General features: G+C 46.2%; 2 protein-coding genes across 2 annotated transcripts in view; one reads left to right on the top strand and one right to left on the bottom strand.

Moving 5' to 3' along the window:
• The window catches only part of necab1 (N-terminal EF-hand calcium binding protein 1), a gene marked incomplete at its 5' end in the record, with an annotated part of 50,929 nt that overhangs the window by 12,156 nt on the left and 12,234 nt on the right, over window positions 1–26,539 (bottom strand). The window contains 5 exons of the mRNA XM_079522584.1: window positions 1,003–1,127; window positions 12,459–12,595; window positions 22,250–22,347; window positions 22,526–22,551; window positions 24,715–24,823. Coding sequence (XP_079378710.1) covers window positions 1,003–1,127; window positions 12,459–12,595; window positions 22,250–22,347; window positions 22,526–22,551; window positions 24,715–24,823 — 495 coding nt within the window. The remainder of the gene's footprint in view (window positions 1–1,002; window positions 1,128–12,458; window positions 12,596–22,249; window positions 22,348–22,525; window positions 22,552–24,714; window positions 24,824–26,539) is intronic.
• Window positions 15,021–20,609, top strand: LOC306938632 (TATA-binding protein-associated factor 172-like; the record flags this gene model as incomplete). Its single annotated transcript, XM_079522894.1, has 1 exon — window positions 15,021–20,609. The coding sequence occupies one exon, from the start codon at window positions 15,021–15,023 to the stop codon at window positions 20,607–20,609; it is 5,589 nt and encodes a 1,862-aa protein (XP_079379020.1).

The raw sequence follows: 26,539 nt of genomic DNA, 5'->3' as shown, positions 1-26,539 counted from the left end.
CCATGCGATGCCTGCTCTCCGCCCTGGAGACAGAGCGTGGGAGACATCACAAATTAGCATCACGTACGACACAAGACAACGCAGCACACTGCAGCAGCACAAAGTACTGTACGCACAATACAGTACAGTAGCAATAGCACAACATCACTACACAAACAGACAAAATGGTATTTAAAGAATTACCTTTTTTATGGTCTCTGTCAGGTGGAAACCTCATACTGTATGTCCAAAACAGCAAAATGTAGCAGATCTACATGTTCGAAACGTGTTTCTTGTGGATCTGCTGCTTTTTATACTTTTGTGTGATGATGTATAGTATGATCATTTATTTACAAAAAAACCCACACAAAGTTAGAACATGGTTTCTGACTGGTCATCAACTGTCATAATAATCACTGATTATGTTTTACAACCGAAAAGCTGCCATTTTCTTCAATAAAGTAAAAACCATAACATCACAATGTCCTTATAAGGGGGCTTAACGACTTCTATACTTAGCAAACTTGATCTGATTTGGCTCTGTACTGGTCAGCTCTTTTGTTCCCTCTAGGCGCAAATAGCCGATCTACAATCTCCCACATTGTCGCATTGTGATGTGTTGTGCGCTTGCAGATCAGCATTTTTATGTGAATGTCCACCTCATATGGCAAAAACTGTTTACTTTTCACGATTCAAATTCAAAAATAACTTAAAGGATAACTTTTTTATGTTTTAGGTTATTAGAGATTGTAAAACATCAGTGTTAATTTTTTTGGTCCCGTGAAAATCACTAAAACTAAAGAAAGCAATAAAAAAAAGATATAAATAAATGTGCCTAAATAAATAAAGTCTTCATTTGGACATAAGAGGTTTCTGCCCGACAGCAACTATGCAATACACAACAAACAGGCACGACAAGACACGACGTGAGTCACACAGCACGACACTTCACGACACAGCGAGGCACGAGGCACGACATGCTGATCACAGCACGCCAACATGTGGAGGCTTTGCCCCGCCCACCTGCGTTGAGGAAGTTGAGGAGAGGGTTGTTGGGAGACAGGCTGCTGTTCCTCTGGAGTCTGCGGTTGGAGCGATGACCCGACGACCACTTGATGGACAACGCCTCCGGCTTCACCGGACCCTGTCTGTAAACACACACACATGCACGGCGAATGCACGCACGCACGCACGCACGCGCACACGCACACACGCGCACACACACGCACACACACACACACACACACACACACACACACACACACACACACACACACACACACACACACACACACACACACACACACACACACACACACACACATTGTTGCTGTTGGGTGGAAACCAAACAAAACCTTTTTTATTATTAAAACAGAAAACTATTTAAAATAGTTAAGATAGCAGATCTACAAGCGCACAACGCCTCGCAATGTGAGCTTGCACGCCACACACAGACACACGCCCACATCTGCACACAAACACACACACACACACACACACACACACGCACACACACACAGATAGAACACTTAGGGCCCTATTATGCGTGTCTTAAGTACCAGGTCTTATGACTTAACTTAAGACCTGGAGGCGTGGTCAATGCTGTTTGGCCACTCAGAATAGCCAAATGGCATTGATCACGCCTCCAGGTCTTAAGTTAAGTAATAAGACCTGGTACTTAAGACATGCATAATAGGGCCCTTACTGTCTGAAGTGCCTGTGTTCTATTCTGAGTAGCAGCCATTATCTGTGTGACTGTGTCGTGCGTGCCGTGCACGTCAGTGATTTAGAAAGTACGTGTGATAATAATGCTGAGGAAATAGAGTAGTTCATATATATTTCATCAATGTTATTCAGTGATCATAGCTTTTACATTAGACCCTGCTTTGTATTTAATTGTATGTTTAGTCATATAAGTTGAGTTTGTCTGGAGCTAAACCAATGGGACCAGGTGTGTTTATGTGGAGTAAACCAGTTACATCCTTGTGAGAGGGAGGATGACTGAGTTAAGCAGTCACACCTGTCCTGAGTCAAACTAGAACTGGACTCAGAGCTGGGTGTGGCTGCGCACCTGTTGTGCATGGACTTGATCAAGGCACAACAGGATAAATCAGTCATCTCCACAAACACTCAAGAAAGAGCTTCTGTCCGGACAGTGGGGAGCTATCTGCTTTCCTGTGTAAAGTGTCATATGTTGTGTTATTCCTTGCACATGGAGGAATAAAAAGGTCAACTTAAGGAAGCTGCCCTGTGTTGTGTCCTTCCTTGCCCTGGGTAGTGACTAGTCGGTCACAATCCTATAATATGCGCCTGAGCAATAGAGCAAGAGGCAGCACTGGCTCCTGAGCAATAGAGCAAGAGGCAGCACTGGCTCCTGCTGCCAACTATTGCTTGAGAACTATACTGATCTAGAAGGCATTTGTAGCCTTAATTATTATTATTTTTTTTAATGTGGGTTTTTCCGGCTTTCGCCTTTATTTTATATTTTTTTTATAGAGGGACAGACAGTAGGCTGACAGGAAATGGGGGACAGAGATGGGGGAGTGACATGCAGTAAAGGCCGTCGGGATCGGGAGTCGAGCCCGCGGCACACTGCCAGGCTCTTGGGCTACCGGCCAGGGTGCCTGGACCGCTGAGCCACGGCCCAGGCCCCGGTCTTAATTCTTCAAAACTATGCATACCGACTGCATAACCCCAAGGTTTGCATAGCCATAGGCCTATGGTTTGCCTGCGCACAATACATCGGCAGGACTAGTTAGCATTCATTTATGAAAAAAACACCAAAACAGATGCAATATGGAGACATGCTGCCCAACAGAGGCGGTACGTTATCAGTGGAACACAGAGGACTGGATGGTGTCAATGCTTCTGTTACAGCCCAGCTCATTTATTCCTTGTGGAACAGACGGCCATGAATAAACCATGCCACCCTGTCACCATCAGCACGCTTCCTGTTCCTCACCGCCAGGCCGTACGTCTACTGTAGGGCGAGATACAGTAGATAGATAGGCCACATGAGCATTGGCTGTTTACATCGTTATCGTCCTATACATCTGCTATTGTAAAATAGCAGATCTACACGTTCACAAACCTTTTGCGATGCAACACGCTGTGAGCTTGTACTGTTAGATCTGCTATTTTCAAAAAGATGTTAAATGTTAAAGTTGTGGAGCACAAATATTGTATGGGGGTGTAACAGACGTACTTGTAACCCTGATTGATTTAATTGCACAGCATATTGGACAGTCATAATTGTATCGTTGTTTCCAAGTTTAGCTGAGTTCCACCTGAGGAGACAAAAATGTTTGGGGTGCGGTAATCATGATGGCTGTGCAATGTGGGTGATAGGTGCAATAATATGTTTGAGAAATGAAATAATGTGATGTTTAACTGTTGAGTTTTCAGGGCCGGTTCTGGGGGGTGTCAGGGGTGGGCAGAGCCCACCCAAACGTGCGTCCTGCTGCCCACCCAATCAAAAGTTAAGGGAATATTTATTTTTAGCACGAGCGCGAGCGCGTTTTTCTGATCCATCGGTTTTCCGAAAAACGCGTCCAGTGTGCAACCACCTTTACTGTTGGTCAAAGAAGATCGATAGATGAATAGATAAACTGATATGATGATAGTTTTAGAAAAACGAATCCAATGAATCCATCCATTTGTGACTGCGTTTATCTTGCCAGCGCCAACTAGGAGCTAACAAAGAACATTCTTTCTTCTCCGTCAGTGCAATTACCTAGGCTGTGTCTAATGAGAGAAAGAGACTGTTAATGGTAATGGATTCACACATGGGAAAGTGGGACTAATTTAATGACTTGGACAACTTGGCAAAAATATTGCAGATCTAAAAGCTCTAAGGTACCTTCTTTGTCCTTTATTTCGGGTTGACTGGTCTCAAAAACAAAGAAAACTAGAAAAAGTGCCCTTCTGGGCACAGGTCTCCACCAGGAGGATGTTTTGTGTGTGTGTGTGTGTGTGTGTGTGTGTGTGTGTGTGTGTGTGTGTGTGTGTGTGTGTGTGTGTGTGTGTGTGTGTGTGTGTGTGTGTGTGTGTGTGTGTGTGTGCATGACGCGAGTTGGCTTGTTGTAGCGCCACCATGAGGCTGATTTGAAAACTGTCAAGTGGCATTTCTTCCTCAGCCTAGTGGGAATATGCGTGCACAGTTTCACCGCAATCGAATGCTGCGTTAAGGAGTTGTGGCGATTTGTACAAAACGGGCTACTCCTGAAAACTGTAGGAGCCAATTGTGGCCAATCAGGATGGAATATGAGAAATCAAACAAATCTGTCTTGATCACATGACTATGGAGATCATGTGTACCGATTTGCGTGAAATTTGGATAAAATCTGAAGGAGTAATATTCAAAAATGTCTTTTACACATGTCGGCCTCCTGGTGGCGCTATAAAGAGCAGATGTGAAAATGTCCATGCAAAGGTTTTTCCTTGGCCTCTAAGGAGTGTGCATACAAGGTTTTACACAGATCGGTGCAGTTATAGGTAAAAACACTAATTGGCCAGTTATAGCGCCACCATGAGGCTGAGTTGAAAATTTTCAAGTGGCATTTCTTCCTCGGCCTAGTGGGAATGTGCATGCAAAATTTCACGGAACTCACACAATGTGTTCATGATTTGCTCCATTTTGTTTGAAACGGAGCACTCCTGCAAACTTTGGAAGCCAATCTTAGCCAATCAGGATGGAGTCTAAAAAATCTGAAAGACCCTTTTCGTTGAATGGCTCTAGAGAGACTGTGTACCAATTTGCGTGATGTTTGGACTAAATCTGTAGGTGTACTGTCAAAAGATTTGTTTTGCACAAAGCGGCCTCCTGGTGGCGCTATAACAGGTCAATGTGCAAACTTTGGGGCAGAGGTTCAGCTCTGGCATTCAGGGAGTGTGTGTGCAGAGTGTGGCTGGGATCAAGCCAACGGTGCCAGAGATTAGCTGTTCACAGACGGACACACGGACACACGGACGGACGGACGGACACACGGACGGACGGACGGAGTGCAAAACATACTCTCTCCCCATGCCTTCGGCCTGGTGGAGACAAACATCCAGAAAAAGACTTGCTCGCTGCATAAATAGTTAAGGAAGACTCCTTAGGCAGGGACTTAAACTTAAAGGACCGTCCCTTCACCACTTGTCAACCTATCTTCATATAATTGGTCCTTACTAATTTCATGATAAAATGCCACTCTTTTATCATGTGTCTCACAGTCCTCCCATGTGTCTCATGGGAGGACTGTGGGCAGTAATGCAGAACCATGTGTTTCTGTGCTGGGTTTGACAGAACAGAACATGTATGTCGATTCGAAGCAAGTATGCCCTGAGCACAACAAGGAAATGGGTTCACTGATGCATGCATGCACAGCGATTGTCTGTCAGTTAGTCAACGACACTATTTTGTTTTCTTATACTGTCTGTAAAATGTTAATTTCATATCCCCCTGAAATCTTGATATTATGCTGAAATAAATATTATACTTTACACAAATAATGTGAATGACAGTTGCTCTCTCTCTTGCAAAGCACGCACGTACACGTACGGTACATGTACACGTACACACACACACACACACACACACACACACACACACACACACACACACACACACACACACACACACACACACACACACACACAGACACAGACACACTGAGGCTAGGCACATGGTGACTTGATTGAACCCTTGCTGCCTACACACACAGGTCTTCAGACAAAGCAGTAATAGGTGAGTCCAGCCCACAGGTGCGTGTTGCTGCCGGCTGTCACATGTGTTAGCATCATCATGCTAATGTGTCAGACTGTGACTCTAGTGCTGTAGGGCGCGAGGAGGATAATGAGGCCGGTGCAGCGAAGCAGCCAGTGACATTTGGGAGCTCCTTCCTGGGGGTATGCTGTACGCTTTGATGTGCATGACAACCCCGTCATGTGGAAACTTTGCCTTACGCGCCACTTTTGGCTCACTGCACACTCCATGACCTCTTTCAACCTGGCCATCCTATTTCGGACATGTCATTATTCCCCCTCCAATGTTTTTAAGCATTTAAAAGAAACTGTGATTTATTTATTTTTCCTATGCCCAGATTTCCGGGTTTGTGTAAACCCAAACATTGAAGACAAAAGTGAGGACACCGATAGCAGAGGAAACCATGCAAGGCACCAACCTGCACATCAGGATCAATTAGGGGTTCAGTGTCTTGCCCAAGGACACTTCGACACTAACTCTGGGGGAGCCCAGGATCGGGGAACCTTGCGGTTCTACCTACCGTACCTACCAGCTAAGTCAAAATTGAAATGGAGCACACCATTGCTGTTGACAACATCATCACCTAGCAACCCAATGTAAGTAGCATTATGACTTGATCGATCATATAAAAAATAAAATAATATTTACTTGTGACCCATACAAATCAGTCCGCCACAGTGACCCACAAATGAGTCCCGACCCACTGTTTGGGAAACAGTGTTCGACTGTAACACACCAGGATGCATATGCTTGTCAACTCCATTCTCCCTCTATATATTTAGATACATACACATATGAAAGCATTTATCGTAGTCCATTAGTCAGAACAGGGAATGGACAATAATTCATTTAACCGTCAACTTGGAATTGTAATTTTCCATGTACACATATCGTTGTACAGTACAACTGTAGCCTATGTACAGTATAGGCAGTATAAGTACCGTGCATAGACTACTGTACCTCCTCCAATGCTGTGCAATTGTCAAGATAATTATGCCATTTCATTCCAAGTCAAAGTTATTTTGACAGCTCAGCTATGCCTTAATAGTCAGGGTGAACCGTTAACCCTTGTTAAGCCAGGATCAATCCTATCCGATTAAGGCAGTTTAGCTGTTGAAACAATTGTCTTTCTTTTCTTAAAGTTGTAGTTCGCCTCAATTTCCTGAGACAATCATTTGATGACTGGGTCATCAGTTAATGAGACTCCGCCAGTCATCAAATTACCGGTTTAGGAATGCGACAAAAAAAGAACACAAAAAAACAAAAAACAAAAACAAAACAAACAACACAGATTTGCCGTTTGCCTTTTGTGTATAGAGCGTCGCAGTCCCGCCCCCTACCATGGACCAGGAAATGATTCTCTGTTCATTTTCCTCATAGACATTTCAGAAAGTATTTATTTAAAGATGTTTACGCCGCGGACAAAGCCAACTCAAGTCGTGACAAATCATGACAACAAACACAATTTATTGGGCCGAACAAATAATTAGAAAGAAGAAAAAAACGGCAGGTTACAACACTTTTTTTGTTGTTTTTCTTCTTTGTAATTCTTTGTTTGGTCCAAAATATTGTTTGTGTTGTCATGAGTTGTCACGACTCGAGTTGGCTTTGTCCGCGGCGTAACCGTCTTTAAATAAATACTTTTCTAAATGTCTATGGGAAAAATGCATTGGGATTAATTTCCTGGTCCATGGTAGGGGGCGGGACTGCGACGCTCTATATAGGCAGTCATCTTTGTTGTCAGTGTTTTAAATTGCTTGGCACACTGTTGATCTTAAGTGCATTTTAATCATAATCTTTACTCACAGAAAGACAAAGGAGGAAGACTATCCAAGAACATTACAGCTAGTAGCAGCCAGAAACATGTTCCTCACGCTATAGAGACTTCCGCTCTCACCATGGCAAGACGTGTTTTTTCTAGCTCCTGCGCGTCTGACTCAAAGTCACGGTTATTTCCACATTTTTTCTTTCTCCTCCTATGGTGTACGGATTCCTATCTTAATATACCAAGGGGATTACATCGAGGTGAAATGGAGAAAAACAAAACCGTAAAAGAGGATTTTAAACCGGATTCTCACAGCGACTTTTACCTGGTCAATGACGAAGTCAACGGGATCATTGGAAAGCGGCCTGGATACGGTTTAGCAGCTATTCAATCCCTACTAGCACAAAGAGACAAACTCCAGATTAACAAAGGGAAGAGATCTTTCTTTCTCATTATTTTGTTACTGTCTGGCGACATCGAGAGTAACCCTGGTCCCGTGAACACACGACAAATGGCAAGACGGCTCCGGAGTGGACAAGTAACCGGAGAGAACAAAGGAATCGACACAACAACACCAATGCCGACCAGCCAGGCGACGACCAACAACAACAACACCGCTGGCATCCTTCATCACCACCAGCCAACCTGCACACCCATGCTGGATATACACGCTGATGTCCCGGCTGTGGATGCTACATTCGCAAGAGCCGAGCGCGTCCCAGACAACAGCAGGCGGAGTGATCTTACATCGACGGCAGTCGAGGCAAAAGACACGGACAACACCACCATCTACAGGCATGAAGAGTCTCCACATCCAACCAAGGGGGACAACGCGGCTGGAGACAGACACCGTGATACTTTACCTGCTATTTCTGCTGTTTCTCCGGTCGACACCATGGCTCAATCGGCCCCACCAGAGCCCTCAACAAACCTGGACGAGGGACCCCATCCCCCACTCCCGCCACCCCACGACGACCCCCACGCACCCCCCACCCTCCCCCCACGGCAACCCGCGGCTTCCACAGACATCAACAATGGCCCTCCGCTTCCCTACTTCACCACGGAGGAAATAAGCACCATAGTCAGAGCCAACGGACTTCATATCTTTCACCTGAACGTCAACAGCCTTGGACCCAAAATGGCTGAAATCAGGCATATGTTTCAATGCGGTAAGGCGAACATCATTAGCTTCTCTGAAACCAAACTTGATGAGTCAACCAAAGACCCAGAAGTTGAAATAGAGAACTATTCTTTGATCAGAAACGACAGAAACAGGCATGGTGGCGGCGTGTGTATGTATATTCACAAAGACACTGAATATGTTACTCGTACTGACTTACAGCATGATGAAATTGAAACTGTGTGGGTTGAATTAATTTTCAAAAAGGCTAAATCAGTATTAGTGGGCACCGTCTACAGACCGCCTGACCAACATGGGTTCTATGATATACTTGAGGGGTGCTTAGCTGAGGAGGAATGTGTAGAGAAAATCCTGATTGGCGACTACAATACAGACATGCAACGTAAGGAAGCACCTGTGTTTAAGTCATTCAGTAAGTTCTGTGATCTACATAGTGTCAGTCAGCTAATTACCCAACCCACTAGAGTGTGTGATTCTACTCAAACTGTCATTGATCTCATTCTGTCCTCGGACAAATCCAGAATCTCCAAGAAAGGGGTTATTGTATGTGGGCTTAGTGATCATTTTATGATATTCTGTACCCGCAAAATACAAAAACTTAAGACCGGCTGCCACAAAACAGTCATATCAAGGGACCTCAAAACTCTAGTGAGGTCTTTAACCAAGTATTGGAGAGTCTGGATTGGTCCGATGAGCTTAAAAGCACACTTGTCGAAGAAGCTTGGCTTGGCTTCAAAACCAAATTTACATCAGTACTGAACAACATGGCTCCTTTGAGAACCACCAGGGGCAAAACCCGCTCGGAACCATGGATGAATTCGGACATACTGGCTGCAATGAAAGCCAGAGACAAAAAATGCTCTGAAGTTCTAAAATGCAAGTCAAAGCTAGCCAAGCGCTTCGACAGTGTTCGCCAAGCTCGTTTGAACAACCTAAATACACAACGAATCAAACTACGAAACAGTGTAACTGCCATGACCAAATCAGCTAAAAGTAACTTCATTAATGATAAAGCTCAGGAAAACAAAAACAATCCTCATGAGCTCTGGAAGCTACTAAACAATCAACTAAGCTATGGTCAGAAACTAAAAACCAGATTTTCGAACATAAACATCAAATCTGACAACACTCTCATCACTGACAACCTTGATGTGGCCAACTACTTGAATATCTTCTTTACAAACATAGCAACAACTCTGGTTAACAAACTGCCCTCCCACTCTGGGCTCTTTGGTGTAGAGCACATTACAACCTTCTACAAAAACCTAGGTGTTTGTAAAGACGATTTTAAACTAGTTATGGTAACAACTGATGAGATAATTAAGAAACTGAGTGCCCTCCAACCCCACAAGGCCACAGGCCATGACAACATTCCCTCCAAATTTCTCAGAGACTCAGCCATCTCTATAGCTCCAATCATCACCCACATAGTAAACCTCTCCATCAAACAGGGACAGGTCCCCCAAGATTTCAAACTGGCCAAAGTAACCCCCTTGCACAAGAAAGGGAGTAAATTAGACCCCGGCAACTACCGCCCTATTTCTATTCTTAGTTCCATCTCGAAAGTGATGGAAAAAATAGTCTATGAACAGGTTGAAAAGTATCTTGCCACTAATAAATTATTGTACGAGTTCCAATCTGGCTTCAGAACATCCCACTCCACTGACACATGCCTTCTCTATTTGAGCGACCACATCAAACAAGAGGTGGACGCTGGCAAATACTGCGGCATGGTCATGCTGGACCTCCAAAAGGCTTTTGACACCGTGAACCACTCCATACTGGTTAACAAGCTAAAAGCAATTGGTTTCGATAGCACATCAGTGAGCTGGATGCAATCCTACCTGGAGGGGAGAGAACAGATGGTGGAAGTGAACGGAACACTGTCCCCCCCCCTCCCAGTGAGCTGTGGCGTTCCACAAGGAAGCATACTAGGGCCTCTACTGTTCCTAATATATGTAAACGACATGACTTCAGCCTGTGACTGCAACTTGTTCCTGTTCGCAGATGACTCAGCACTGCTGGTCTCGGACAGGGACAAACTGCAGGTTGAAAATGCCCTCAGCTCTGAACTCGGTAGAATCTGCACCTGGCTCGCTGATAACAAACTATCTTTACACCTGGGAAAAACTGAATCCATTCTCTTTGGCTCTATTAGTAATCTCAGCAAGGCAAATGGCTTCTTGGTTAGAGTGGGTGACAATGTTATCACACGTAAAGATGAAATTACCTACCTAGGTTCTATCCTGGAGGCTAATCTTTCCGGTGATAAAATGGCCACCAACGTAATCAAAAAAGTCAACCATAGAACAAGATTCCTCTACAGGATCTCCTCACTGGTCAACAAAAACACCTTGAAGACCTTAACAGGAGCCCTTGTACAGGGTTTCTTTGACTATGCATGCACCTCCTGGTACCACAGCACCTCAAAGGCCCTTAAAACCAGGCTCCAGACTTCCCAAAACAAACTGGTCAGGCTCCTACTTGATCTAGCCCCCCGAACCCACCTCACCCCTGCCCACTTCGACAGGCTGGAATGGCTTAGGGTCGACGACAGAGTACAGCAACTTGCAATGGGTCTGGTCCACAAGATTCGATACACCACCAAGATACCCATGTACCTGTCTAGATACTTCCTTAATGTTAACGAAGTCCACACCCACAACACCAGAGGGAGTGCAACGAACCATGTACAACCCAGATTCGGCACAAACAAGGGACTAAATTATTTTCGCTCCTATGCCACCAAAATGTGGAACGCCCTACCAACTGTCATTAAGACATGCGAATCCCTTGACTCCTTCAAAACCGCTCTCAAAGGGCACCTACGGATGGCTGCAATTCGAAACTGGCCCCCGTAAAATCTGAATCCCCCCCCCCGCCCCCCCCTTTTTTCCCCTCACTGTATATATTTCTTTTCCCTTTTTACCTCCTTTTTGATGAATTCCTGTTCTGTCTATAGAAGTGTCTATTTGTACGTCTCTAAATGTTTTGATGATTTGAACATGGTGGACCCTGTTGGAAACAAGTGTAATGCTTAATTGGGTCGTCCACTCACAGTTAACAGCCTTTGTATTGAGTTTGTGCTTGAAATGTACTGTAATTCTGCAAACTGTTAATAAATTCTTCAATCAATCAATCAATCAATCTGTAGTCGCATGTTAGAGCTGCTGTATTCAGTTATATAGGAGCTATCTCAATGGCTTTGATGTAGACAGCTGTCGGTGATGAAGGAGCGATTTGGGGCCTTAGGGACTTATCACACTCGTAAATCACTTCAACACAGAGGAGAGGAGAATCATCTAAGCTCATCATTGGGTCTCTGTGGACCTCTGGTTACAATATAGGCTTAAGAATAAGTGGAGACATGAAACACTTTCTCACGGCCGGCCGGGCCGGGACAGACACCCGCATTTCTCAACGTCACATTGTCAACGCCACTTTGTCAACGCCACTTTGTCAACGCCACTTTGTTCCACTGTATGCATTAGTAGCTAAACTGTAATTGATGCAAACTTTGCACTTTGTGCGAACTGTGAACTTGAAGCAGGGAGTTCTGGGAGGGCACGTGCACCCACCGTGCATTATGCATTAGTAGCTAAACTGTAATTGATGCAAACTTTGCACTTTGTGCGAACTGTGAACTTGAAGCAGGGAGTTCTGGGAGGGCGCGTGCACCCACCGTGCATGACGGAAATAACCTTTTATTACCTATTTGAAACGTATACCTACACCTGTGAATGTGTAAAATAAAAAATAAAAAATTGAAAATAAATTAATAAAATGTAATTCAAATGTATTATTATTTCTATAAATTAGATCCCTACCTCTCTTGGCGAGTCTGTTCAGCTGTGGTTTCCATGGCGCACTCCAAGGAACCTTGGAGGGAATGGAGCTGATTGGTCGTCTCCTTCAACAGGAAGCGTGTGACAAACTGCTCCAGGTGAGAGGAATCTTGGTATTCCTGTCAATCAGAGGAGAGGAGAGGATTTTTTCCCCCCACATTATTTGTTTTGAAAAGTTACATTCTGAAAAGTATAATGAAAAGTGAATGTCAGAAAGTCAGTTTGGGCTGAAGCCTTCCCTAATATGGAGTCATAATTACATCATACGTCATAGATGGATGACTGACTTCCTAAGTGGCCACGTGTAGTGAGCTCCACATGAGATACACTCTGTTTAGATCCTTTTATCATTAGACCATATCCATGTAAAACTAGGAAATCATATGGATCTCAGGATCACATGGAAATAGCAAGGCTCTGACTTTGAGTTCCCGGTTCGATCCTAGGCTCTCCCAGAGGTAGTGTCGAAGTGTCCTTGAGCAAGACGCTGAGAAGCTTGGTGCCTTGCATGGTTTCCCCTGCCATCGGTGTATGAGTATGAATGTGTGTGTGAATGGGTGGTTGTAATGCACATCTATGTAAAGCGCTTTGGATGCGCTATATAAATTTACCGCTTATATGGTCTTTTTCACCAGCCTATGATATCAGTTGTCATACTGTGGATACATGTTTGACGATATGATACATAATTATGGACGATATTGGTTCATTCATGGTGGTACGATACGATTCAGTTATTTAAAATCGATACAGTAACTATTTAGCAATAAATTAAATATGTGTGAAAGGTGTGGATAGTGCAGGTTTTTTAAGGGAAATATCAATAAGAACACATAGGCCTACAGACAAACCCGCACCTTGACATGAACACAGAGAATACACACATTTATCGAAAGACCAAGTGTAGCTATACGGAATGGAAAAGTGATTAAACCCCTCTTTTTATTTTTTCTTCTTAAAAAAGACATACAAGTACTTATATCATCATGCGTATTGATACAATTAATTATTTGCATAGCAAAATTATTCGATGGTGATTATTTCCATTGCAAAACGATACGATATTATATGTTGCTGTTTACTGTTGAAATTCAAATTAATATTTCAATGCAGTTACTACATTGTTACACCCTATTGCCTAGTTGTCTATGACATATGACTCCATATTTGGGTATGGTTTTGGCACAATCACTGCCCCATTGACTCCCATTATAAAAAGGTGAATTGAAATATTTAAAAAATAATTAAACATACGTGGGGGAAAGTGGGAAACAGAATGGTACTGCTATGGCCTACTGGCATCGTGCATACAATGTTTAGTGCTGATTGGTCCAGTTGGTGAGATTTGTTGTTGTTACATAACCAACAACAGCCAATTAGCTAGTTACTACAAACGTTATGCAAAGCCCGGCCAATCACAGCGGAAATTAGATTACTCCGGAATAGCCAATTAGCTACTACAAACGTTATGCAAAGCTCGGCCAATCACAGCGGAAGTTAGATTACTCCGGAATATTTGGTTACATAACCAACAACAGCCAATTAGCTGCTACAAACGTTATGCAAAGCTCGGCCAATCACAACGGAAGTTCGATTCGATTACTCGATTTGATTATTCGATTACTCCGGAGGAAAAAGAAAGTGTCACAATAACAATAGTGTGTTTGCCCTTTGGGCAACCACACTAATAATAACTAGAACTGCACTCTGTTGAGTGCCTACTTGCTTGTTGCACACAAGTACTAGTGGTACATATCTTCATCACGTCATGGGACATATGCTTAGTAGCATGACAAAAACACACCTGCACGGTCAGCTTGGGGCCAGCATATGACGTCATAACATGTGCTGGCCCCAAACACGCGCATCGTAGCACCTGACTGGAAACATGACTTGCACGCTCTGCTTGCGCAAGTAATAACAAAACTTTATTTGTATAGTACCTTGACATGACATGAAATGCAGCTCAAAGTGCTTTACAGAGCAATAAAGAAAAAAGAAAAGGCATAAAACAACATTAAAATAACAATGACAATACAGTGAGGACATGAATAAACAACACAGAACAAATCAACTAAAAGCAAGTGTGACGAAATAGGTATTGAGCTGTGCTTTAAAGCTATCTACAGAGGCTGCCTGTCTTAGGTGTAATGGGAGTTTATTCGAATTCCAAGCCATCGGGCCGTAGAAGCAGAATGCTGCTTCACCGTGTTTTTTATAAGCTATTGTAGGCACATCGAGGGGGGGGGGGGGGGCACTACTCTTATAGTTAGTAGGACAGTAGAGGACAAATTTTACTGTACAGTGACAGAAATACCCCAACACACACATGATACATATTGACTATATATGGTTACCTATTGTCTATATATGGTTATGTCTATCATCTAAATCTATTTCTATTTATATGATGAGCTTAGCTGGGAACAGATAAACACGTACATACAGGAACAAATATATAGAGGGGTGAGAACATAATCTCCCCATGGCGGAGATAACAAGGTGATGCCACTAATTCAGCCACCCCTCTGAAAGAAAAACACCATGGCTGTCTCAAGACTTGACCGTCTGTTCATCCTGCTCGACACCGGAACCACTCCGGTAACTCGGAAGGCCGCAGCCCAGCAGCTTGGAGATGTGGTCAGACTCCACCCACATGAGCTCAACAATCTTCTAACCAAGGTCTTGACCTATCTAAGGAGTCCCAACTGGGACACGCGCATTGCAGCGGGCCAGGCTGTAGAGGCCATTGTGAAGAATATCCCTGCGTGGGACCCGTCCCCAAAACCTAAAGAAGAGTCTTGCACGGACTCTTCACCCGAGGGCTCCTCGTGCAGCCGGTTGAGCTTCGACCACTTTGACGTTACCCGCCTGCTCAAGCACGGGGCTTCCCTGCTGGGATCTACAGGGGCCGAGTTTGAGCTGCAGGATGACACGTCTAGGGAGGTGGATCCTAGGGAGCGCCTGGCCCGCCAGAAGATGCTCCTTCAGAGGCAGTTGGGCCTGGACATGGGTGCTGCTATTGGCATGGACACAGAGGAACTGTTCAACGATGACGACCTGGATTACAGCTGCCAAGCCAGCAGGCCTAGATCCCAGGGAGGAAAGATCACAGCCGCTTCCGGTTCCCACAACCATGTGCCCATGCAGGCTGCCGAGTTGATAGATTCTGAATTCCGGCCAGGTATGAGCAATCGGCAGAGGAATAAGGCAAAGAGGATGTCCAAGCTTGTGGCAAAGCAACGAGCCAGAGACATGGATCATAATGAGAAAAACAATGGTAGTCTTGAGGGAGAGCCCGAGGAGAAACGTAGGAAAACCGCCAATGTCGTCATTGAACAACCAGCGGCAGAGTCTAAGGTCTTAATCGAAAATGTTCCAGACGGCTCCGGCCACTTGGAGGAGACAAACGAATGGCCTCTGGAGACCTTCTGTGAAGAGCTCTGCAACGACCTTTTCAACCCTTCGTGGGAGGTCCGTCACGGCGCAGGCACGGGTCTCAGGGAAATCCTCAAATCTCATCTCAGAGCTGGTGGAGGGAAGCTGCCGGGAAGCACGGGCGAACAGATGTCGCGGCAGCATCAGGAGTGGCTCGAAGACCTGGTCATCAGACTGCTCTGCGTCTTTGCCCTTGACCGCTTTGGAGACTTTGTATCGGATGAGGTGGTGGCCCCCGTAAGGGAGACCTGTGCCCAGACACTGGGCGTGGCCCTTTGCCACATGCCTGACAGTGGTATTTCCATGACGGTGGACGTCCTCCTGAAGCTGCTGACGGAGGACCAGTGGGAGGTTCGTCACGGAGGTTTGTTAGGGATCAAGTACGCCCTGGCTGTCCGACAGGACCTCATCTCGGTGTTGCTCCCTCTGGTGCTCCCGGCCATCACGGAAGGTCTGCAGGACCTCGATGACGACGTGCGAGCGGTGGCAGCCGCGGCTCTCATCCCAGTGGTCCAAGGCTTGGTTCAGCTACTGCCCAGCAAGGTTCCCTTCATAGTGAACACGCTGTGGGACGCTCTGCTGGAGTTGGACGACCTCACAGCCTCCACCAACAGCATCATGACTCTGCTGTCCTCGCTGCTCACCTACCCTCAGGTCCGACAGTGCAGCATGCAGCAGTCATTGACAGTGCTTGTTCCCCGCGTTTGGCCGTTCTTACGACACACCATATCGTCTGTCAGACGGGCAGCGCTGGAGACCCTCATCACGTTGCTGTCGAAGGCTGACCAGAGCTGTGCTCTGTGGCTCAACCCCATCCTCCAGGACATGCTCCGGCACATTTTCCAGTCCTGCATACTGGAGAGCAACCAGGAAATACTGGACCTCATCCAAAAGGTGTGGATGGAGCTGCTTTGTCGGGTACCCCACCAGTACGTGGTAGCAGCCAGCTGTCCGTGGATGGGCACCTGGCTGTGTCTCATGATGCAGGCCTCCAACATTCCCATAGACCGCAACATGCTGTTAGAAGTCAAGGCTAAAGCAGGTGCAAGACCCCGCCAAGGGTCCGGTCAGGTGGAAGAGACTGTGCAGGAGTATATAGCAGGAGCAGAGACGGTGATGGACGACCCTATGACGAGGGACTATGTGGTGGTACGGGCTCGCCTCATGGCTGCCAAGTTGCTAGGGGCTCTGTGTAGGTGCATCTGTGACCCCCAGCTCAACACCGTGTCCCAGGGGGTCCGGCCGGCCGAGTCTCTGAGTCGGCTGCTGCTGTTCCACCTCAACTCCAAATCTGCCTTGAAGCGCATCGCAGTGTCCCTTGTGCTGTGTGAGTGGGCTGCGCTGCAGAAGGAGTGTCAGGTGGTGCCCTCCATGGTTCAGCCCCGTCTTTTGGCCATCCTCTCAGAGCAGCTGTACTATGATGAGATCGCGATTCCTTTCACGCGCATGCAGAACGAGTGTAAGCAGCTCATCTCCCTTCTGGCCGATGCTGAAATAAATCTCAGTGACCGCCTCAACTGTAGCATCTTCCCCATTGACCAAGCCAATAATTTGGTAACCACCATCTTCACAGAATCCACGGCGGGTCTAAATATGAGGTCGAGGCAGTGGCAGCTGTTGGACAGCAAGCGGCAGCAGGTCCAGGCGACAGTAGCGGAGACTGATGCAGAGTGGCAGAAGCTTCATATGCGGGTCCACATGTTCACGGCCTGTGCCTTGATCAACCTGCAGGTTCTGCCTGACAAGCTCAACCCGCTGGTGAGGCCTCTAATGGAGTCTGTAAGGCGGGAAGAGAACACCTTAATCCAGGGCTATGCTGCATCTTTCATTGCCAAGCTTCTGCAGCAGTGTAGCACCCGCACACCCTGCCCCAACCCCAAGATTGTCAAAAACCTCTGTGCTTCGATATGCATAGACCCCACGCTCGAAACTGTTAAAGATGGCGGTTTGGAGAAAGACTGCACGCAGCACATGGTCAACAAAACCCAAGGTATCATCACCCTGTACCGCCACCAGAGGGCTGCCTTTGCCATCACCAGCAAGAGGGGTCCTGTCGCCAAAACCCCCAAGACCTCCACCACAGAACTGCCCCCTGGCAGCACCATCAACATAGAACACGATGAGAGTAAGAAGTCGTGTCTTGTTCAGAGACGCGGCGCAGAGTTCTCATTGACAACCATCGCCAGGCACTTTGGTCGAGAGCTCACCAGCTCTCTGCCGTACCTGTGGGAGAATATGGTTGGGCCGCTGGCGACTGTGATCAACGATAACCTAACGATCGATGTGCATGCCCAACTAGAGAGGGGCGACACCGGCACTCAGGAACTGGTCAACTCTCTACAAATCATCGAGGTCATGGCAGGGGCCATGGCTCCAGAACTCAAACATTTGCTGCTGCAGCACCTGCCCCACCTTTGCGCCTGCCTCCAGCACCCGTACACGGCCGTACGTCACATGGCAGCACGCTGCCTGGGAGTGCTCAGCAAGATCGCCACGCTGGAGACTATGAATCACCTCCTGGAGCATGTGCTGCCCTGGCTGGCTGCAATCGACGACTGCACCAAGCAGGAGGGTGCCATCGAGGCCATGGCCTGTGTTATGGAACAGTTGGACATAGCCATCGTACCCTACATTGTGCTGCTGGTGGTCCCAGTGCTGGGTCGCATGAGTGACCCCAGTGATAGCATTCGCTTTATGGCCACACAGTGCTTTGCTACACTCATCCGCCTGATACCCCTGGAGGCAGGCATACCAGACCCGCCGGCCATGTCTGCTGAGCTGATTCACCAGAAGGCCAGAGAACGCCACTTTCTGGAGCAACTGCTTGATGGCAGGAAGTTGGAAAACTACATAATCCCTGTTCCCATTAAGGCTGAACTCAGGAAGTACCAGCAGGATGGAGTCAACTGGCTGTCCTTCCTAAACAAGTACAAACTGCATGGGATCCTGTGTGATGACATGGGTCTGGGCAAGACCCTGCAAACCATCTGCATCCTGGCAGGGGACCACTTCCTCAGAGACCAGGAGTATGCCAGGACCAATGCAGCAGACTGTAGCCCCCTGCCTTCCCTCGTAGTGTGCCCTCCCACACTGACAGGCCACTGGGTGGACGAGGTGGGTAAGTTCTGCACTACAGAGTACCTCAACCCTTTGCACTACACTGGGCCACCTACGGACAGAGTGAGGTTACAACAACAAGTGAAAAAGCACAATCTTGTAGTTGCCTCTTATGATGTTGTAAGAAACGACATTGACTTTTTCCGAAATGTTAAATTCAATTACTGTATCCTCGACGAGGGCCACGTCATCAAAAACGGGAAGACCAAACTCTCCAAGGCCATCAAGCAGTTAGCTGCCAACTTCAGAGTAATTTTGTCAGGAACGCCCATCCAGAATAACGTTCTGGAGCTGTGGTCCCTGTTCGATTTCCTGATGCCTGGCTTCCTGGGCACGGAGCGCCAGTTCGCCGCTCGCTACGGCAAACCCATCCTGGCCAGCCGGGACGCCAAGAGCTCCTCGCGGGAGCAGGAGGCAGGCGTCCTGGCCATGGAGGCCCTCCATCGGCAGGTGTTACCCTTCCTCCTGAGGAGGATGAAGGAAGACGTTCTGCAGGACCTCCCTCCCAAAATCATTCAGGACTACTACTGCACCCTGAGCACCCTACAGGTCCAACTGTACGAGGACTTCGCCAAGTCACAAGCCAAGGTCACCGTGGAGGACACAATCTCTACCGCCTCCGCGCAAGAAGAGAAGCCCAAATTGAAGGCAACAGGCCACATGTTCCAGGCTCTACAGTACCTGAGGAAGCTCTGTAACCACCCAGGCCTGGTCCTGACACCCCAGCACCCGGAGTACAAGCGCCTAACGGAGCAGCTGGCAATGCAGAACTCCAGCCTGCAAGACCTCGAACATGCACCCAAACTCTCTGCACTCAGACAGTTGCTGTTGGACTGCGGCCTGGGAGGTGGCGGTGCGTTGGAGGGGGGCACTGAGGCCGTGGTGGCCCAGCATCGCGTTCTCATCTTCTGTCAGCTCAAGAGCATGTTGGACATAGTGGAGCACGACCTGCTGAAGTCCAAACTGCCCAGCATCACCTACCTGAGGCTGGACGGCAGCGTTCCAGCCAGCCAGCGCCATTCCATAGTCTCCAGGTTTAATAATGACCCTTCCATCGACGTGCTGCTGCTGACCACCCATGTGGGCGGTCTGGGTCTCAATCTGACGGGCGCAGATACGGTGGTGTTCGTCGAGCATGACTGGAACCCAATGAGGGACTTGCAGGCCATGGATCGCGCACATAGGATAGGACAGAAACGGGTGGTCAACGTATACAGGCTGATCACGCGAGGCACACTGGAGGAGAAGATCATGGGAATTCAGAAGTTCAAGATCAACATCGCCAACACGGTCATCAGCGAAGACAACTCTAGCCTGCAACGCATGGGCACCAATCAGCTTCTCGACCTCTTCTCTTTGGATAAGGACGCTCAGAAGAGTGATGAGAAGAGCGATCCCTCGCCGCCGACCTCAGGGAAGGCCTCCATGAAGTCTTTGTTGGAGAACCTGGGAGAGCTGTGGGACCCGCAGCAGTACGACACAGAGTACGACCTGGACAGCTTCATGCACTCCCTTCCCGCTGAAGACACCCTCCACCAACACACCATCGCTCCGGCTGCCTGCTCAAGCAGCAGCTAGCATAACTCTATAAGCTGCTGAACGCTCACTCCACATAATACAAATCCAATGTAAAGCGTTAACCATGTGAACCCTAGCATAGGCCTACATCTTCTGGTCGTACTAGGTGAGCATTTGGCAAAAAATGGATGAACATTTGACGAGTATTACGCAAAAAATGCTACAAACTAACATCAGCATCACATTGCAAAATAACCCACAGTTGCAGCCATAGTCCCTTTCTACAAAGGGGCCAGAAAATACAAATAAATCTGGTGGTCTTCGAGACTGAATTGCAACACTTATAGTTTAGATTGCGTGTGAAAAGGTATTGTGTACATTTATTAATTAAATGGAGTAAGAGAGCCATTGTCTATGATACATAAATATGCCCAGGGTCTTACATCAAAATGACACTTTGGTAGAGGTTTGGGTTGCGTTTAACTTGCCATAATGTAACTCTAAATATTGGTGAGACACCTTCAATTGTTGCTCTGTTGATTAGAAATTGATATTCTGAAATAGTCTTGCACATTGCAGTAAAACAGCCCTCATAGTCACTCTTAGGACGAGTAGATATAAAGAATAATGAAACCGGACAAGGCTTTTTTTTAACAGGGTCTAATGACAGCGTGGCTTCCATGTGGATCTCAGACATCATGTCTTTGATGTCAATACTATCTATCTATCATAATGTCATCTACACATCTGGGCAAAGTTCCAGCCTCCATAGATTTTCAGTATAAAATTAGCGTTCTAATAATGTTCTTAAACAAAGACTGTTTTTCTTCCTCAGAACCTGACAATTATGGAGGTAGGCCTACTTCTTTTTATTTTTTATCTTTTCCCCCTAAAAAAAAAGAATAGAAAAAACAGCTTATATAGTCCAGAATCCTGCTTGACCACTTAAACCCCAGACAATGTGGCCATTTTCAGCAAAGATATTTAATATAGAGCGAAAATACAAGTCACTATAGAGCCCTGAGGTGGCCCCTGGACTGACAGACTAGCACTATCGTACGCATGATGAATTGTGCAGTCAGACCAAAGCGGAGATGACCTAACTTCACTACTAGGATATTATTAAAATAGGGTATATGCAAATATGCCATTTTGGAAAGAGTTTCTTCCTACTTCCGGGCCTCTTCCACACTTCACAGGTGGTACTGATGATACTAATTAAGGCTCTGTTCCACCATTCTGGTCAAACAGAGTCAGGTTGCTGCTATTGTGCATGTTGGCTCACTGGAAACACTACATCAGTGGGTCTCAAAGTGTCATTGAGTGGGTTCCAAAAGGCCCTGTACTGTTGGCTCACTGGAAACACTAACACCTCATCTAACACCACGTGTGTGTGTGTGACTGTGTGCTGGGCTGTACTCATAGTGGAGCGAGCGAGCGAGAGCGCTCGGCACGCCAGGGACGAGCATACAACACCTGCTCTCCCATCTATTCCTCAGTGAGAGAGCCAAGAGGCTTTGTACGCTCCAATAGCATACCACTAACGGCACGCCATATGTATTTGAATGGGTTCCAAATGGGTCTGTAAACATGAGTGTACAAATGCAAAAATGCAAAAGTTGTATGTGGGGGTCCTTGAAATTAAAAGGTTAGAGAACTGCTTTAACCTACTATGACATAGAAGTAAATGCTACACATACCTTTTTGGTCTTGTCCATGGCCTTCAGTATGGACATATTCAAGTCCTCCAAGGCAGCGAGGACATTCTCATATTCACCAAGATGCTGGGAGAAGTATTCTTCAAAATACATCAATGAATATATAAAACATATTCAGTCACTCCCAAGACAACAGGTGATGACCATAACATCTATTTTAAAACACACGCCTCTCTGTGTACATCATATATTCCATATGTAGTAAGTTCCTGACTGTTAACTGTTAAAATATCACCATACATACATCGGTTTACTTACCACATAATTCATCAGTGTCCACGTTACTGAAAATGAAATGAAAAGGAACAATTCAGAGAAATAAATGCGTCAATGAACAAATTATGAAAATCATTGAAAAATGTTAAATGTTAAAATCAGGACAACTCTGCGTGCGTGTGTGCGTGTGTGTGTGTGTGTGTGTGTGTGTGTTTGTGTGTGTGTTGCATGCGTGCGTGCGTGTGTGCGTGCACGTGGAGGGGTGGTGAATAATATGTACTCTATATGTAAAGTTGAAAAGCAGAGTGCCTGTTGCAATGAACCTTGCAAACCTGTGATGTTTTTGGAGCTATTTGGAAGTGAGTAAATCTCATGGAACAGAACTTGAGAGTAGATAAATAAACATAGAAAAGTGAACTCCGGTGAATTTATGTCCCAGCCAGACTGGGTTGCCTACCCAGGGCTGCATCCTGTTTATAGCACCACCATGAGGCCGATTTGAAACATTTTGGAGTCTAAGATCTTCCTTGGGCTACTGGCAGGTGTGCATGCAAAGTTTCATGCCAATTGGACAACACAGCGCATTTTATGCCTCTCCCGCAAACTTTGAAAGCCAATTGTAGTCAATGGGAATGGAGAGCGTCACGTTTTAAGTTTGTCAACCTGCTACTTTTGATGCTTTTGTGTGATGCTGTAGTATGATCAAGTAGTAGGGAGTTACCTTAACACAAAAACACAAATATGAAAATTCGTTTTATGCATATGTCTCATCATGTTGCACAACAACAAATCTAGAATAGATAATTTCCCTCTGGAGTGACACTGCGTTCAACACTAGCATAATTATAGATCTATGGAAGTGGGCACCCTGTCACTTTATCAACTGACCAGTGAGGTTAGTCTATGATGAATCATCACAAACTAACCTTATTATTGTTCTCAACAAAAGCAAGAAAACCAACATCTTGGTGATGGAAAATTGTACTATATGTCGTAATGCAGTGATTCCCAACCTGTGGGCCGGGGCCCACTAGTGGGCCGTGAGGATATTGCAAGTGGGCCCCCGAATTTGAATGATAATGATAAAAAGTATGTAAAAATATATAAATATAATATCATTGTGATACTCTCAAAATGTGCAAAGTGTGTGTGTGTGTGTGTGTGTGTGTGTGTGTGTGTGTGTGTGTGTGTGTGTGTGTGTGTGTGTGTGTGCGTGCGTGCGTGCGTGCGTGCGTGCGTGCGTGCGTGCGTGCGTGCGTGCGTGCGTGCGTGCGTGCGTGCGTGCGTGCGTGCGTGCGTGCGTGCGTGCGTGCGTGCGTGCGTGCGTGCGTGCGTCTGAGTCTCTATGTCTGTCTCTCTCTCTCTTCGTCTCTAATTCTCTCTCTCTCTAACTCTCTCTCTCTTTCTCTCTAGCTATCTCTCTTTCTTCGTCTCTATAAAGCCCTAACCACAACAAAGGGTCACCATGCAACTCCTTGGGTCCAAACGGTTGCAAGGAGTTAATGCTAAAACCGTCTCGACCCTTTGGTGTGGTTTGGGCCATTGAATTCCATGCGTTGAATCACTAGGGTCAACGTGGGTCAACTTCCATTTTCACATTTTAAAAGAAATCAATCATCAATCACAATCGAGGCAAAAGCATTGAAATAATCGTGACGCTGACTTGAGGTCATATCTGCTGTCAGGAACACGTCTTGAGCAGAGTTCAGAAGATGACGTGAAACCCTCCAAATCAAAAAGGACTCTGCTGCTGCTATGGAAACGGCCGTGAGTGGCATGCGTGAATGAAAGTGCTCAGGGAGCGAAGTGCAGTTGGAGGCAGGAGTAAATGTGCGGGCGTGTGTGTTTTGTGCTGTGTGGTCACAGACTGACAGAGAGATGGAGATCAGTTTGATGTGGATCTGCACAGAACCATGTTACCCAAAGGGATCTTATCCTCACACCGAGGTTTACTTCCCGTATCTGTGTGAAGGAGGTGGCCGAAAACACATTGGAGTCTAATATTTCCAATGGAAGAGCTACGTGAACAGCTGTGTTCACGTAGCTCTTCCATTGGAAATAATAGAATCTGAACCATTGATGGCCTCATGGTCATCATCACAACTTAAGCCACACAATCTTCCCAAGATTTTCATTCTAAAATGAGGAGAAAATCGACTTTATTATCTACCTTTCCCTGGCCCATGCAGCAACACACTTTCGCCCCCCAGCTTTGAGAATCCCTGACTTACTCTGTGTTGTGGGTGTCGATGGTGTGGAAGAGCTCCTTCAGATCGTCGGCTGTCAGGACCCCGTCAGAGAAGTAGGATCTGAACTCGTCAAAGGACAGCTTCCCATCGTCTGCATGGGGACAGAGCACAGAATGCACACCGTCAGCAGTGTTCTGGTGAATTTGGGGAGTTTGATACCAAGTCCACGAGAAATTACAGCTAAGAGAGACAGCATTGGAGAGACAGACAGAAGGAAAGCCGAGAGGGAGACAGTTTATAGGAGAGACAGACAGAAGGGAAGCTGAGAGGGAGACAGTTTATAGGAGAGACAGACAGAAGGGAAGCTGAGAGACAGACAGAAGGAAAGCTGAGAGGGAGACAGTTTATAGGAGAGACAGACAGAAGGAAAGCCGAGAGGGAGACAGTTTATAGGAGAGACAGACAGAAGGAAAGCTGAGAGGGAGACAGTTTATAGGAGAGACAGACAGAAGGAAAGCTGAGAGGGAGACAGTTTATAGGAGAGATAGACAGTGTAAGAGGGTTGGATGCACTCAGTCCAGGTTGAACATGTGCCTGCAAGGTCAGAGACTAATGGGCACAATGTTTCTCTTCACTTCTGCAGGTGATGCCCTGCTTATATAGCTTTCACATTACAGTATGTCAGGAGTGAAAGACACACGCAGGCACACTCACACACACTCACACCCACACAACGCATGTATTTGTTATACTTGTGAGGACATTGCTGAAATATAGCAAAAGAATTGCCTGATATACAGTAGTAAGCCTGATAACTCCCCAAATCATTTTGAACCATAAAACCATTTCTCTTGTTTAGGAACGGGAAAATAAATTGTCCTCACAATATCTACTCAAAATCTACTATACTTGTGGGGACATTAGGCCCTCGCAAGTATAGTAACAAGCACAATACACACGCACGCACACACACTAGCATGTGAGATCGTGCCCTCAATTCCACCAAGCCGTGGCGTCAGGCAAGGACTATGACTCATATTCATATAGTACATAGCTGTACTTAAAAATAGTCTTGGAGCAGTGGTGGAACAAAGACACCATGCTTCACACTACATCATACTGAGACGCTGGAGGGATTTGATCCTTCTTTTTCACACGTCAGTTTGGTCACACGTCATTCAGTTTGGTCACACGTCACTCGGCTTGGTCACACGTCACTCAGCTTGGTCACACGTCACTCGGCTTGGTCACACGTCACTCAGCTTGGTCACACGTCACTCGGCTTGGTCACACGTCACTCAGTTCGGTCACAGAACTGAAGAGGAGTGACACGCGACACGAATATACTGCAGGCAGTTATTTTTTTTCCCCTGGTAAAATACATGATTCTATTTTATTACACGGCTTCGTTGAATGCTTCATTCTGATTGGTCAATCACTGAATTCAGCTGTGTGTTATTTATGGATAATGACCGCTGGGCTCAATAACAGACCGCTGTACAATCAAAGCCTCAGAGCTCCTGTTCATATCAATCTGCGCTGCTTAATATTGTGCCGTAATGCCGTATCCAATCCAACATGACAGTCAAATGTAAACAAACGCATCATGTCATTTACAACTAAACATTGCTCTCACGGATGTTTTTGTTACTCCTACACATTTTGTCCAAACATCCCAAACGTTCCTGACCTGGTGGAGACCGGCGCTCGTCCTGAGGAGCACTTTTTCTAGTTATTTCTCTTACACAAAGTTATTTCTTATCTTTTTAATAATTTATTTTGTACAATACTGTGTCCTCTCTTATCTTCTTTTCAATACAGTAGCAAACTTTATATAGTATTTTATCCTGTATTCCTGTGTTTTGGC

The sequence above is a fragment of the Electrona antarctica genome (genome assembly GCF_951216825.1).
Source record: "Electrona antarctica genome assembly, chromosome: 15".
Lineage (NCBI taxonomy): Eukaryota > Metazoa > Chordata > Actinopteri > Myctophiformes > Myctophidae > Electrona > Electrona antarctica.
The sequence above is the reverse complement of the archived record's forward strand: the minus strand, read 5'-3'. Positions and strand labels throughout refer to the sequence as shown.